Source organism: Pimephales promelas, chromosome 16 (assembly GCF_988280905.1).
Source record: "Pimephales promelas chromosome 16, fPimPro1.hap1.1, whole genome shotgun sequence".
In the NCBI taxonomy this organism is placed as follows: Eukaryota; Metazoa; Chordata; class Actinopteri; order Cypriniformes; family Leuciscidae; genus Pimephales; species Pimephales promelas.
This window is the reverse complement of record NC_142784.1, coordinates 15,275,940-15,291,909: the sequence shown is the minus strand read 5'-3', so window position 1 is coordinate 15,291,909 and position 15,970 is coordinate 15,275,940. Positions and strand designations below refer to the sequence as shown.

The 15,970-nt window shown below is 37.8% G+C and overlaps 2 protein-coding genes across 3 annotated transcripts in view; one reads left to right on the top strand and one right to left on the bottom strand.

Annotated features, from left to right (window-relative positions):
* The first annotated feature begins 1,208 nt into the window (after positions 1–1,208).
* Positions 1,209–15,228, top strand: masp1 (MBL associated serine protease 1). Its single transcript, XM_039670900.2, has 12 exons — positions 1,209–1,351; positions 2,038–2,260; positions 5,598–5,775; positions 5,851–5,982; positions 7,653–7,849; positions 8,500–8,647; positions 8,730–8,848; positions 8,959–9,037; positions 11,450–11,569; positions 11,652–11,723; positions 12,828–12,899; positions 13,141–15,228. Exons 1-12 carry the CDS (start codon positions 1,338–1,340, stop codon positions 14,010–14,012), a joined length of 2,226 nt encoding a protein of 741 aa, XP_039526834.2. The 5' UTR covers positions 1,209–1,337; the 3' UTR covers positions 14,013–15,228.
* Positions 14,621–15,970, bottom strand: part of ostn (osteocrin) — a 55,473-nt gene continuing 54,123 nt past the window's right edge. For both annotated transcript variants that reach the window (XM_039670903.2, XM_039670904.2), the window contains exon 5: positions 14,621–15,873. The gene's annotated coding sequence lies outside the window, so the exon portion shown is untranslated. The remainder of the gene's footprint in view (positions 15,874–15,970) is intronic.

Sequence of the window (15,970 nt, the reverse complement as noted above, 5' to 3'; positions counted from 1 at the left end):
TCACTCTTCTTACTTTAACATGTTACCTTTTTTTAACTATCGTACTTTTCTTATAAACATTTAGTCGATGAGAACTCGCTCATGAATATTCATTTCGCAGTGCTGAAATTTCTGATAACTTTCCTGGAGCGCCCAGTCACGTAAACTAATTTAAATTCATGAGGCAGGCAAGCAGTCAGCGTGTCATCATCTGGCAAAAAGAGACCCGAGCTTGCAGAAGCACTGCAGAGGTGGTCAACACCTCCCTCTAGAGGTCGAAAGGCTAATAGCACTCCACTCAAATCAATTGACTCCACTTCATTGTCACCCGTCCACTTCATTTACCCAAGGCAATCTTATAGTGGCAGCTGCCATTTGGAAAAGACATTCTTTACCTGGAATGATAGTGCATTAAGTCCGTCCTCCTAAAGCATTGGGGTTAAAGTACCTTAAGGGCACAATAGTAATGATGCTGGATTTTGAGCTATAGGCTACCACCTGACGTGAGACTGGACCTTCAACCATTAGTCAACAGAAAACCCAGTGATCTAATTTTACAAAGTTCAAAAAGGTGGTTACTATACAGGGTCCTCTTCCATAACGGACTCTATCATTGCTCTTTTGTTTTTTCCCAGTCTCTCACTCTTGGCTTTCTAACACACAACACATTACACCGAGTATAACACTGATTAGTCGATTATAACACTTGTTCTAACAGTCCATCTACCTCCCTCTTGCTATCTCATAGCCTACTGAGAGAGAAAACAGTGGGAAATAGAGATCTTTCAGGAAATAAAGAACTTCTGGCAAGGACTATCATCGTCACGGGTCTTTGGTTTGACTTTGATTTGTCTAAAGGCTCCTGGAAAACCATATGGTCTCACCACCACAATCTGTACTTCAGCTTTGGTATTAGTCAGAAAGTTAGAAAATGCAAAGCAAGGATGAAGTTTCAATCAGCTTGTCTTAGACAAGCAGACAGACAGCTATTTTTTTCTTTAAGTTACCTAAAATCTTTCTGTTCACATTCATATTATTTTGTCAACAAAAATCATATAGCTATCTATTACGTAGAGAGATAGTCCTACATTTGTGTTAAAATGCATATCATGACCTGATGTAGGCTATTTCTCTTAATGCAATGCTTGCATTGTTAAAACACCATCCACATGATGTTGTTTTGAATTGTAACTTCTCTTTTGTGCAAGACTGTGAGAGAAAACACAACGTCCACCCCGCCCCGACATACACAGTCTGAGGGGGAGAGCACTCATTGTAAACTGTTGCAATGGGACGAGTGTAGGAAAACGAGTTCAGACAGCATCTTTCCAACTGACAGAGAAATTACGTTAAATGTCATGGAGCTTGCACGGTGAGAATTTTCTTTCACTTTAACTTTTCTTGTTCAGTAAAATATAGCCTAAAATATAGGCGTATGCTGTACATAGGCTATCTGTTCTGGTCATCTTCAACAAAATCTGCTTACCTGTTTGAAATGATCTACTGTAGGCTACGTCCGCGTGAAAATGATTTCTTTCAGAGGGGTCGAAACTTCTGAATTTGTGTCCGTAAATTTTTGTCCGCAGTCTCGCGGAACTGAATTGTTTTTGGCGTCAACACTTAACATTATGTTTTTAATGGGCTATAATGAGATAGCCTATAAAAAACGTGATTACAATAATTCCTTACCTTTTTTCGATGTACCATCCCATACGAAATCTAACTGAAACCTGTACTGTTGCTATGGTTACCACTTCACGGAAACGCATCTTCTGTTCGCGAGCGACTTTTAGGCCTCGCTTTCATCCAGACAAAAAATAATAATAGCATATAGACAGTAAAAGATAATAGCCTACGCTTTGTTCTTGAGGATACACTAATGATCCAAAAATAATAATTTTTTTCTTCACATTGACAAGTCATTCAAGTTTAAGCTTTATTTCTGAGATGGTCGCCGTGCTATAGATGGCGCTGCTGTGAATAAGGTCTTTTTTGATGTTTAATTTTTAAAATGATGAATTTGATGTTATGATTTAAATAAAATTCCTCTATACACAGTGTCATTGTGATTTTGGCCCAGTGCGTATGGCCTGTTTGGACTCAAATAATTCACCTTACGGACATGTATGGGACCATCAAGTCTCCAAACTTCCCTGAATCCTATCCGAAAGAGACAGAACTACAGTGGAATATAAGTGTACCAGACGGATATCAAATCAGACTCTATTTTATGCACTTCGATATAGAGCCATCATACTTATGTGAGTACGACTACTTGAAGGTAAGTGATTGTAGTGAATATTTACATTGTTTCATTCTACTCTAACCAATACTACCTCTTGTTTATTTAAATTAACACAAGAACATTACACTTATCAGGTTTGCAGATGCAAGCATAATGCTGTAACAATAGTATACAGGAATGATTGTTATTGTATTTGTTGTTTGCCACTAATAGGGAATTGCATTATGTCATAGCTGTGTGTTTCAAAAGTTTAAATGACCCCTTTTCTTGGTGTCAAAAGCTCTTCCTTTCCAACAGTTAAAGAGCAGCCTGATCTGTCTAGACACACTTGCGGGCCCTTTTGTAGCTTAGATTATAAGCATCTCATTTCGTCTCAGGAACGTTTTGTTTAAATGGGTAAGAATGGCCTGTTAGAGCGTTTGACGGACAGGTCTGTGGCAGATGCCCCGGTTTCCCGGGCGGATGGAGTTAACAGCATTTATTTCACAGGAGCCAATGTGCTGCCCACACTGCAGGGGGGCATATTCATATTCAAATACCCCTAGTGGGCCCCACAGCAACCTGCTATGGTAACAAGGCAACCGACCAAAAACTGAGTGCCAGACAAAAAGGGCACAGAAAACATAGACACACACACACACACATAACGACTGCTGTACATGTACACATATAAATGCATATGGAAATCTTATGTAGCCTATAGGGTTTTCCTTGCATTCTGTGTAAAATTGCAACTTTGCAGCGAAATGCAGTTTTTCCCTGCACTTTTTCTTTTTGTGTGTTATTAACCTACCTGTTTGTGCAACCATTTTGCTTGAGGTGTGTCTGGTGAAATAGTTGTGCAATTAGGATTCTTTCATTGCCATAAGCATGTCTCACACACTGACACACACACACATCTTTGGTAGCTGTAGGTTACCCTCCGTTCACTGACACGGGTAAAGTAAACACTCAAGCTGGGAGCCAGATAAGAGACATGTTTAGGGCTGTTTTTGTGCATGTGTTTGTGTTTGTGTAGGAGCACAATGAACGAAGACTTGGCTGTGGTCTCGGTCTGCAGTGTTTGCATGACCCCGGTTTGATTGACAGGTTGGCTGTCTGCTGAGTGTAATTGTGTTCATGTGGCTGCCAGTTTTTGTGCAGATATTTCGTAAATTGAGGGTTTGGCAGCATTCTTTGGTGTAATTTGTGTGGGTACATCAATGGCATGAGACACTGGGAGTGTTTGATTTGTGTGGCTTTTTATATGTTCATGCAGGTATATTTAGAAATTGGAATGTTTTCAGTCCTCTGATAATGTCTGGTTGTGTCATTTACTCGCCCTCATGTTGTTCCAAATCTGACTTTCTTTTGTGGAAAATAAAAGGGGAAATGTTTTGAAAAAAGCTGCATTAACATAATATATAATGTATGCTTTTTTGTGTAAATAGAAATGAGAAAGAAGGTTAGTAATTGATGAAATAATTTTCATTCGTGGATGGTCTATCACTTTAAGTGCATGTGGTGAACTAAAAACTATATTATTGTGAGTATGTGTGTTTGTGTATGTATACACCATTCAAAGGTTTGAGGTCGGTAAGATTTTTAATGTTTTTGAAAAAAAAAAAATGCTCACAAAGGCTGCATTTGTTTAAAGGTGCATTGCGCAACTTTTCATGTTAAAAATAGCCGTTTTCTAACCCATACATGCTTAAACAATCGCCTGGTGGGCTGAATGAGCCCTTCTTTGATCACTGCGATCGCCTCTATAACCCTGTACAGTGAAATATATAAGAGGGATTCGGGCTCGAATCTGAGACTGGGCGTGACGTCATTCGCGTTCACGCTCGCCTGGCTGTTTCTGGCAGGTTCGTGTAGCTATTCGCCGCCGTTCTCCGTATCAGAGAAGACAACTCGAGCGACACAACTCTAGTCAGCTTTCCACAAAAGTAGACGATGGATTCAAAGGGGCTATTTACACCTGGTCACTTCATGTGTCTTCTGTGATCGGATAGCTATTCGATCGTGAAAAGACCAGGGTGTAAATGCCCTCCGAAACGCATTCGAGACGGATTTGAATTCGATCGCTCAAACCACTTGAGGACGTGGTCTGTGCCGTATTCCAGACGAAACTGGACAAGTTGCATCTGGTTGTTGAAACCAAGCTATATGTCATGATATTTTAGTCATATATGACGACGCGCATCACCTGAGCAGCTGAGCTGAGCCCCTTCATCAAGCGCCGCAATCTATCGCAAATCAAAGTGAATTAGTGAAAGTAAGTCGCAGACGCTTAACACTACCATCTTCATTAAAAGTAAAGAAATGAAATGATCTTACCAGGCCTGTTGCCGATCTCTCCTATTGCTGTCTTTGCTGATTTTGAAATTAGCCGATGATTAATAAAATCCAGCTCATATCTGTTGCTTTCGGTGACGTGCACTTCATTAAATCTGTATATGGCGCGGAAAGAGACCGGCTTGTAGCTCATTACAAACCCCAACGCAAACTCCACGTGAGACAGAAAATAAAACTTCTGTCTGTCCAGTGCCATGCGTCGGAATAAGACGAGAGTCAACATCGGGAAGCTTTCAACAAACGGAGAGATCTCCGGTCGGCTCTAGGGCTCAAACGGGTAATAGCCTATACAAAGTGATAACTGAACGTGTTTCCATAATAATTCAATCATAAGTGGATACAGTAAGCACAGGGAGATAGATGGAAACAAAAACCGAAGTTTTCTACTACCCCCGTTTCCCCCTCTCACACAAGTGTGTAATTTACTCGAATGCCTTTCCTTTCATATATTTTAAATGACTTGCAGATTTATTACTGTATTACCTCATTATGACTGTAACAAAAGATGAGTGCCGCACAGTGTGCGGCTGATGCTCCTTAGTTATGAACAGCTCGTGCAAACGTGCGTATGTGTGTGTGTGTTCCTCCATGAACGCGCACAGCTCTGGTTGCAGTTTCGCTTGTCGCCAGAGGGGGCGTAGTTCTGCAAAAACTCAGAGACTTGCGTTTAGCTCCTTTAACAAAAATATAGTAAAAACAGTAACATTGTGAAATATTATTAGAATTCAAAACTGTTAATATTATGAATGTGAATATATAAATGTTAATATTTTAAAATAAAATGTATTCCTGTGATCAAAGCTATGTTTTCAGCATCATTATTGCAGTCTTCAGTGTCACATGATCCTTCAGAAATCATTCTAATATGCTGCTTTGATGCTCAAGAAACATTTCTTATTATTATCAATGTTGAAAACAGTTGGGCTGCCCTTACTGATCTTACTGACCCCAATCTTGCTGACCCCAAACTTATGAACGGTAGTGTTCCTATAGGCTGACTGTCAGAATGTGATTGTTATTGGGTTTGTTCACACAGGTATATGCAGACACAGAGGAGCTGGCAGTGTTTTGTGGGAGAGATAACACAGACACAGAACAGGTCCCCGGTGCCGATGTCATCATGTCCCCTGGGAGCGTGCTCAGCGTGGCATTTCGTTCAGACTTTTCCAATGAGGAACGCTACACTGGCTTTGAGGCTCACTTTAGTGCGGTTGGTGAGTGTTTAGAGTAGCAAAATCATGCACATTATTTCAATCTCTTTATCCTGTGCACTCTTCTTCTTTCTGCAGATGTAGATGAATGTAGAGACAGAAATGATGAAGATCTTGTCTGTGATCATTTCTGCCATAACTACATTGGTGGCTTCTACTGTTCCTGTCGTTATGGGTTCTTGCTTCATTCTGACAACAGAACTTGCAAAGGTAGCCTTTTAGTATCGTGTAATGATCTCAAAAGATAGCTGCATTTTCTATATTTGTTTCTATATTTGTTCAGAACATTCCCTTTTTGTTTAATTACAGTTTTCCTACAATATAACAAACTTGCATGTTCAATACACATTGTTACACAGACACACACACCAACCTGTCGCTCCATAACTTAAAGGGCCAATGCCAAATGGCACTGACATTTTCTCTTCACAAGAACAGAAGTTTGACCCATTTCTTTTTGGTGCCAAAAGGTGGCAAAGTTGCAACATTATTTATATGTGGCTTGAATGAGGAAAATCCTCAATACCCCTGAAAATGAAAATGTTGATTTGTCAGCTACTGTAAGTTCAAGTCACAACTAAAGATCATTCCCTTTCAATGCGATTGTGTCTACACTGTCAATTTGAAGCGCACACTAGCTCTATACACTCTTATGGACTTTATATAGAACCTTAAATGAATAGTTCACTTAAAAATGAAAATTCTGTCATCATTTACTCACCATTAATTTCTTTCTTCTGCTGGAAGAATATTTTGGAAGATATTTTGAAGAATTTCGGTAACCAGACAATTGATGGACCCCATTGACTTCTATAGTAAGAAAAAATGAAAAAACAATGGAAGTCAATGGGGTCCATCAACTGTTTGGTTACCGACATCAAAATATCTTCTTTTGTGTTCAGCAGAAGAAAGAAATTCATACAGGTTTGAAACAACCACCTGAGGGCGAGTAAATTATGACAGAATTTCTATTTTCAAGTGAATTATTCCTTTAAAGGGTTCTGTCAGGGGCTTCATATACAACTTTTTTTTAGGAATCATTTTATATTTAGTTTTAATACATTCATTTTGTTTTCATTTGTATTAATCACATAATCATACTTTATCACCAGAAAAACTTTAATAACCTTTTCAACATTAAAATATTATGCAATAGTTTAAGACATTTCTCCTTATATTGAGCCTTTTCCCCTAAGAATACTTATTTTTAATATCAGTTCAATCACATACTTCTTTATTTATGGATGATTACAAGAATAAAAGCCAAGTGCTGTGTAGGTGGGCTCTAGTCAAACATTTGCTCTAAATTGCATAGATTTTGTAATCTTGTACCATTGGATTATCCAGGATTAGTTGCTGGAATTCCTCCTAATTATAAAGCAGTGCTTTAGGACAAACCTTACAGCGGGTTAATTTGAGACTACATTTTGTAAGTCAACTAATTATAATTCTACACTTATTTATGTAACGTTGGCTTAGATACAATTTTATCATGATTTATGTGGCTGTAATGTGTTGTAGTGGTAGTTAATGTGTGTGTTAAAGTGAGTCTGTTTTATGTCTAACCTTTGCCCCCTCCTCAGCTGATTGTAGCTAAGCACCAACAACTAAATATTTACATTGTGGTGGTCAGTGAGATGTGGATCAACTTGTGAACTTTTAAGACCCCATTAGAACGGGTGCAAGCATTACAACGTCCATGTCAAAGCAAAGCAAAGCAAAAATAATTTTTTCAAAGCAAAAATAAATATATATTAGCTAAAGATTTAGAGTTGGAAGAAGATTTAGTAATTTATGATCACTGTTCATCTGTGTGCATTCCTCTTTTAATGCTGAATGATAGTGAAATATAAATGTGTGTGTGTTTATAATCATTGCAGTGGAATGTAATGACAGTGTTTATACGGAGCGGTCCGGAGAGATCGCCAGTGCTGATTTTCCTAAACCGTACCCCAAAAGCTCTGACTGCATGTATCGCATTGAGCTGGAGGAGGGTTTTCAAATCACTCTGGAGTTTGATGACACCTTTGACATCGAAGACCACCCTGAAGTCACCTGTCCCTACGACTTTATTAAAGTGAGAATTCGTGCCCCCCTACCCCCAATGGCATTTAAAGGGATAGTTTACCCCACAAAAATAAATTTGTTGTCAAAATTTACTCACCCTCATGTTGTTTCAAACCTGTATGAGTTTTTTTCTTCCATTGAACACAAAGAAGATATTTTAAAGAATTGAATACAATGGCTACCGTCAACATTCTGGTTACTAATATTCTTCACAATATCTTTTGTGTTCAGCAGAAGAAAGAAATTCATACAGGTTTGGAACAACTTGAGGTTGAGTCAAATTTAAATTTTGGGGCAAAAATCCCTTTAAAATAAAAATAAAAAGCTGTGACCCCTTTCATTTAGCCATCATTATTATACACAATATATATAGAGAATGTGAATGTGATGTAAAACACTATATATATATATATATATATATATATATATATATATATACAGTATATATATACTATATATATATATATATATATATATATATATATATATATATATATATATACACACATACATACATACATACATACATACATACAATTAAATTCTAGATTAATAAATAAACTTTATTTTCAGTATCGTTTTTTGGCAAAATAAAAACTTTGGATTTCAATGCTTCAGTAAACTATTCATTTCAGTGTATCACTAATTGATGCTTTATAGATTCATGCAGGAGACAAGGAGTTTGACCCATTATGTGGAGAACAGTCCCCAGGGAAGATCCAGACAGGAAGCAACATGGTCAACATCCTGTTTCACAGTGACAACTCCGGAGAGAATCTCGGCTGGAAACTCACTTACACCTCCACAGGTCAGAGACTGACCGATACATATCATTGCTAAAATTAATTTTATCCATATTCATAATTGTTTGTGTATATTGTGATCTTCAGGTTCTGAATGCTCTCCCCCAGTGGCGCCTCATAATGGACACCTTGAGCCTCTGCAGTCTAAATACATCTTCAAAGATCACCTTACGTTGACCTGTGACCCTGGATACTCACTAAGACAGGTCAGATGAAGGACACATTTCACTTGTGCTGATAAAGGCAGTGACTATCGCAAGCTAATTGAGACTGATCTGTATACTGTTTTACATCACAGTCACATTCTCTCTTACAGGGTGATAATGAATTAGAGCATTATCAGATTGAGTGTCAGAGGGATGGGAAATGGAGCAGTGACTTGCCGCTGTGTAAAAGTAAGTCTTTTAACAGACTCTGTAATTCTGTTTTCCTCCTGTCTTTTTTTCTCACCTGCTCTTTCTCTCTTTTCTTCTTCTACTTGCTGCCACCAGAGAAGGAATCTCAAAGAAGGCGTCGTTCCCTACCAAGCATTTTAACCAGATACTGAGCTAAAACTTTAAGAGACTGGGGTAGCCAATCGCTGTTCACTATGAACTACAAATCCCATAGTGCATTGTGGATACAGAGCTTGATATATACCATATATATATATATATATATATATATATATATATATAAAGTTTGGGGTCATAAGGGGTCAATTTTTTTTGGTCCAGCAAGGATGCATTAAACTGACTGAATGTGACAGTAAAACATGTTTATAATAATGTTGCAAAAGATTTCCATTTCAAATAAATGCTTTTCTTTTGAGTAGTTTCTATTAATCAAAGAATTCTGAAAAATGATAATTACCATTAATAATAATTTAAAAAGCATCAAATCAGCATATAAGAATGATTTCTGAAGGATCATGTGACTCTGATGAGTAATGATGCTGAAAATTCAGCTTTAATCGCTGGAATAAAAAAAAATGAATACAAAAGGTAAAATACGAAAGTAGCCTATCATACATATGCATTTATATATATATATATATATATATATATATATACACACACACACATATACACATTTTTAAATCTCTGTACAGTTCCCAGTTTAAGCATAGTCCTGGGCTAAATGGGAATTGTGTGGGTTCATGCTTAGCTTTAATTTATGCCAGTGAAAAAATATATTTAAAGAAGATATGAGTTGAATAAATTAAATGTTTTGACTCACTTCAGGTGACTATATACGTACGATTATTATTATTTTAGGTTATGTGCAAATTCTGACAAATTCACAGTACTTGATAATAATAATAATAATTATCTGTTATTTTTTTTACCAGTTAATACAAATTTACTAGTTTGCCCTAAAGTGGTGTGGTTGTGAAGGCCACACTGAATTTAATCATAGAATGTCTCCATCTACTGGTTATTAATGTTGTTTCATAACTAGTGCTGAAATAAAACAGTGAGTTTACACTTGTACTGTATGGATGTGAACATGATCTTTAGTTTTTTTATACATATTTTTATATCTGTTATTCAATAGTACACATTACTTTTACTATTAGGTTCATTTTGAGACAGAAGTACATGCACATAAATGCACTTAGACTTTCAGACAGGACTAACTGCAAAGCTGCCTCATCTGTTGGGAAAGGACAACTCATGTGGAAGAGTGAAGACTTAATGTTTGGTATGAGTGAGATCTTTACTGTAAATGGTTACATTTTTTCTTCACCAAATTAAAGGGTTAGTCCCACCAAAAATGAAAACTCTGAATTAATTACTCCCCATCATGTCTTACTAAACCAGTAAGACAACATGATCTTCACAAATGAAGATAATTTTATGAAATCTGAGAACTTTCTGTCCCTCCATTGACAGCTACACACCAATGACTGAAGCTTCAAAAAGGTCATAAAAATAGTGGAAAGCTAATATGAATTGAGCGGTTTAGTCCATATTTTCTGAAGAGACATGATCGCTTTTTATGATGAACAGATTGAATTAAGTCTTTTATTCACATATTAACCTCACACATCAGTTGTGGAAGCTCAAGCATGCTCGTGTTACGCAGCACGTTTGAGCTTCAGCGAGAACCAATGAGATTCATTCTCATGTCACGCAGCACGTTTGAGCTCATCTAGCACGGTTTAGCTTCTATTCATGTTTCTCAGATCAATGTTTATATGTGAATAAAAGCCTAAATTCAATCTGTTCATGATATGTCTCTTCAGAAACAATTTGGACTAAACCGCTTGATTCATATGGATTAGTTTCACTATCTCTTTATGGACTTTTTGAAGTGACAGTAGTAGTTGCGTAGACTGTCAAAGGCGGGACAGAAAGCTCTCGTATTTTATTGCAAAATCTTCATTTTTCAGTTGTGAAGATGAATGAAAGTCTTACAGGTTTGAAGGGTCTGTACATTATGACAATCTTTTAATTACAGGGTGAAATAACCCTTTAAATCCCTTCCATCAAGAGTCCTTCTATAAAATCCACCAATCATATTTGAGAATTCCTGTCATTATTCTTTAATTTAAGATTCATTCCTAACATTCTGCAAATCATACAATTTTCACCGCCTGCTCAAATAATTCCTGCCATCTAATCCATCAAACAAATAATGCATCCTGTCAAACCTTTAAATTTGAGTAAAATGCAATTCTAATAATTATATCATAAATTCTGAGAGTGTACTTTTGAAGATTCTCTTTAATAATAAAAATCTAAATTTGAATCAACCCAAAATCTTCCTCCAAGGAATCCAAATATGGCTATTATTACACTTACTTGGTTTCTTTTCTCCTTTAGTGGTTGACTGTGGTCCAGTAGATGTAGTTCTGGGTGAGGTTGTTTTTGAGAGTTCTGGAAACAGTACTGTGTTTGGATCCAGAATCCAGTACAGCTGTAGAGACTCTGTCAAGTTCAACAGTGAGTATTTAACTTTCAGTCATTGATGCATTAAAGTCAAATCATATTAAATGTCACTGTGGATTTAACTCTGACCTTACAGACACTTACACTTGTCATCAGAGTGGGGAATGGGTGAGTGAGGATGGGACGCCACTGCCCACCTGTCTACCAGGTAAGGTGTGTTAGAGTCACTTACAGTATATTAAAATCACTCCTATGCCTATTCTATTTATTTTATTATAAACAGGGCTTTGCATTTAAAGGATTAGTTCACTTTTGAGAAAACTTTTGCTGATAATTTACTCACCCCCATGTCATCCAAGATGTCCATGTCTTTCTTTCCTCAGTCGAAAAGAAATTTAGGTTTTTGATGAAAACATTCCAGGATTTTTCTCCAAATAATGGACTTCAATGGGAACCGGATGGTTCAAGTATCAAAAGATGGTTAAAAACTGTTTCAGATGCAGCTTCAAATGTCTTTAAACGATATCAGACGATGAATAAGGGTCTTATCATGCGAAACGATCGGTTATTTCAAAACTTATTCCAAAAATGTAACTTTTCTAAGGACAAATGCTAGCCTTGTAATATATTGTGAGGCGCGTTTGCAACGTCACGTAATACGTAATTACGTTCAAAAGGTCACGGGCGACGTAGCCGGAAGTACAGAATCAAAATCGTCCGACATCGTTGTTTTACCTTTTAATTCCTTTTTTGTAAACGGCGTTTGAGTTAGTTTTCACGTTCAACCTATGCGTTCAACTTGTAAACACTCTGACTCTGTAGTTCTGGCTACGTCGCCCGTGACCTTTTGAACGTAATTACGTATTACGTGACGTTGCAAACGCGCCTCACAGAATGGAGAAAGGCTAGCATTTGTCCTTAGAAAAGTTACATTTTTGGAATAAGCTTTGAAATAACCGATCGTTTCGCATGATAAGACCCTTATTCATCGTCTGGTGTCGTTTAAAGACATTTGAAGCTGCGTCTGAAACTGTTATTAACACTATCTTTCGGACCCTGAACCATCCGGTTCCCATTGAAGTCCATTATATGGAGAAAAATCCTGGAATGTTTTCATCAAAAACCTTAATTTCTTTTCGACTGAGGAAAGAAAGACATGGACATCTTGGATGACATGGGGGTGAGTAAATTATCAGCAAAAGTTTTTTCAAAAGTGAACTAATCCTTTAAGCATGGTAACTGTGTACTAACCTACTACTGTACATGACTAGAGTAGGCTTATAAGTTACTGTTGTGTGTGTATTTATGGTAGGAGATTTTGAAAGAACCTTGAGTCCCAATCCTGATTCTCAACTACCTACTCCACAAGCAAGCACTCCTCTTGGTAAAGCTCATACTTCAAAAATAATGTATTACATTTCTGCACATTAGCTTGATTGCATGATTTCTGAATGATCATGTGACACTGGCTACTGAAAATTCAGCTTTGTTATTCCAGGAATAAATAAAAAGTGTTATTTTAAATTGTAATATATCCCACAGTTTTACAGTTTTTAATGTATTTTTAATCAAATGTAGCCTTGGTTATGCATATCAATGTAAACTTATACCTGTTTTCATTTAAGCATGCGGTGAGCCGTCACAGCTCTTCCCAGCTCAGCAGAAGCGGATCGTTGGTGGAAGAACAGCACCTCCCGGTCTGTTCCCCTGGCAGGCTTTGCTCTCAGTGGAGGATGCGTCCCGTGTCCCAGAGGATCGCTGGTTTGGCAGCGGCGCTCTCCTCTCCCCAACCTGGGTTGTCACAGCCGCTCACGTGCTCAGATCTCATCGCCGTGATCTTTCCGTCATCCCTGTCGCTTCTGAACACATCCAAGTGCACTTGGGCTTCACGGATGTACGGGAAAAGCACATGGCAACCAATCGGTCCGTAGAGAAAGTCATCCTCCATCCTCAGTTTGATCCTCAAAACTATAACAACGACATAGCTCTGGTTAAACTCAGCCAGGGGGTGGAGCTGTCTGCGTTAATACGACCTGTCTGTCTTCCAAAGCCTGGTGTAGAAGGTAATGTCCTGATTCCTCTTCCCAACACATTGGGTATCGTGGCCGGTTGGGGCATCAACACGGCCAACGCTTCTGGCTCCACCAATGGCTTGAGCTCTGACTCCTCCGCCGTTTCCGAGCTGCTCCAGTATGTGAAGCTTCCGGTTGTGCCGCAGGACGAATGCAAAGCTAGCTATGCGTCACGCTCCGTCAACTACAATATCACCAGCAATATGTTCTGTGCTGGCTTTTACGAGGGTGGACCGGACACCTGTTTAGGGGACAGTGGGGGAGCCTTTGTCACCCAGGACTCCCGCAGTGGCAGATGGGTGGCACAAGGATTGGTGTCCTGGGGTGGGCCAGAGGAGTGTGGCAGTCAGAGGGTGTATGGGGTGTACACCCGGGTGGCAAACTACGTCCACTGGCTACATGGGCACATGGATGTGGAGCGCTGATGGTGAGGGTGTCGGAAAGCAGCAGCAGAGCCATTTCTTACCAATTACATAGCTGACGCTTTTATCCAAAGCGACTTACAATTTCTATTTATGTCAGAGGTCGCATGCCTCTGGAGCAACCAGGGACACATTGATGTCTCACAGTGGTTTCGAACCCGGGTCTCTCACACCAAAGGCATGTGTCTTATCCACTGCGCCATCACCACCCACCATTTGTAACAAAAAACTTTTATCTGCTTTTAAATGTGAACAAGAGTTTCACCCAGTAGTGCTAATTCTTTTATTTGGTCACTTTCACTCCTGAGTTATGGACTTTTTATATTTCATACAAGTTTGCAGTCTATGAATTCATTAATGGATGGTATGAGCTTGCGCCGGACGCTTGAATCAACCAGTCAGAACCATATCATTATGACAAATAGCATTGTACTCACCTCATTTGTCCCTGTGCTTGGATCTTTCATTTTTTCTTTTGGTCTGCTGTTGTTTAAAACACTCTACAAAAAGTGTATTGTCCTTCAGTACTGGTTAGGGTCTACTGGTTAGCCTATCAAGACAGCATTTTGTATTACATTACTGTTCAAAAGTTTGAGGTAAGTATATATAAATTTTTTTTTATGAACAAATGAATGCTTTTATTCAGCAAGGATGCAAAATGTATCAAAATGTGACAGTAGAGACATTTATAATTTTACAGAAGGTTTCTATTTCAGATAAGAACTGTTCTTCAAAGAACGTCAAAGAATTCTGAAAAAAAGTATCAGTTTTCACAAAAATATGAAGCAGCAAGAAATGTTTCTTGAGCATCAAATCAGCATGATTTCTGAAGGATCATGTGACACTGGATACTGGAGTAATGATGCTGAAAATTCAGTTTTGCATCACAGGAATGAATAACATTTTAAAATTTATTAAAATAGTATAAAAATACGGCCTTGGTGGTAAGCATAAAGACGTCTTTCAAACTATTATTATTCTTTTACTTTTTTTTTAATTTAACCTACCACAAACATTTGAATTATAGTACATAAGCAACAATCAAACGTATATATCAACAAATCATTTACCTGATGAAACGCATGATCTATTTAATAACACCCATGTTATACTTTTATAAACACTACTAAAAAAGCCATTATTTTTTTCTGTAAGAAATGCACTGATTTTATTGTTGTATTTGCACATGTTGGTCAAATAAATGTTTCAAGAAATGCTCTATTTATCTAATGTTTAGTGTGTAAGCATCATTAGCCTACTATATTATTTCTTTGTCAACTTTAAATTGACAACTTATGTTTATTGTCCCCTTCTATTCTCCGAAATTACAAGGGATCAACACCAACCAGGTATCATCAATTATAATATTGAACATTCATAGCAGGTTCACTAATCAGCATAATAGTGGACTCTTTGAGGTTTTTTAGCAGCTCGCATATTAGTTGAAATAAGAGAGACGGTTGTAGAATTGAATCTGTTTTATTGTCAAGGCTGAACAGCCTTCAGTCAAATTGAGAAAATGACAACAGTTGTGTACAGTACAGCGAGCAGCGAGTAACAGCAAGCGAGATGTCCTGAATGAGTAAATATGATATGCAACGGATTCTATGAGCAGATTCCTCTCTGATTGGCTATGCCTCTGACATCATAAACGGAAATAGGAACGCAGTTTAGATGTTGAATTTAAATGATGATGGATCCGAACATAAACCGTTTGATCAACGTTGAACGTTTTCGTCAGTAATCAATGAGAAAGAACAGCTCTGGGAAAAGCGATTATTAAAAGTGTGGTGATCATTCAGTGGTTAGTGAGTTGTCGGCTGGTGTGCTTATCATGCATTTCATCTACCTGCGACATTCCCCTCTGTGGACAAAAGAACAAACAAGATATTTTCATTTTTACAAAACATTTAGCTGCTAACGAGATTACTTAGACTGGTATAACGTTATTTAGTTGATAC

What these genes read in the sequence shown, in the direction of transcription:
- masp1 (XM_039670900.2), top strand. An exon ending in GTCCCTACGACTTTATTAAA is followed by an intron (nt 7,850 to 8,499) that starts GTGAGAATTCGT and finishes GATGCTTTATAG; the next exon opens with ATTCATGCAGGAGACAAGGA. An exon ending in ACTGCCCACCTGTCTACCAG is followed by an intron (nt 11,724 to 12,827) that starts GTAAGGTGTGTT and finishes TATTTATGGTAG; the next exon opens with GAGATTTTGAAAGAACCTTG.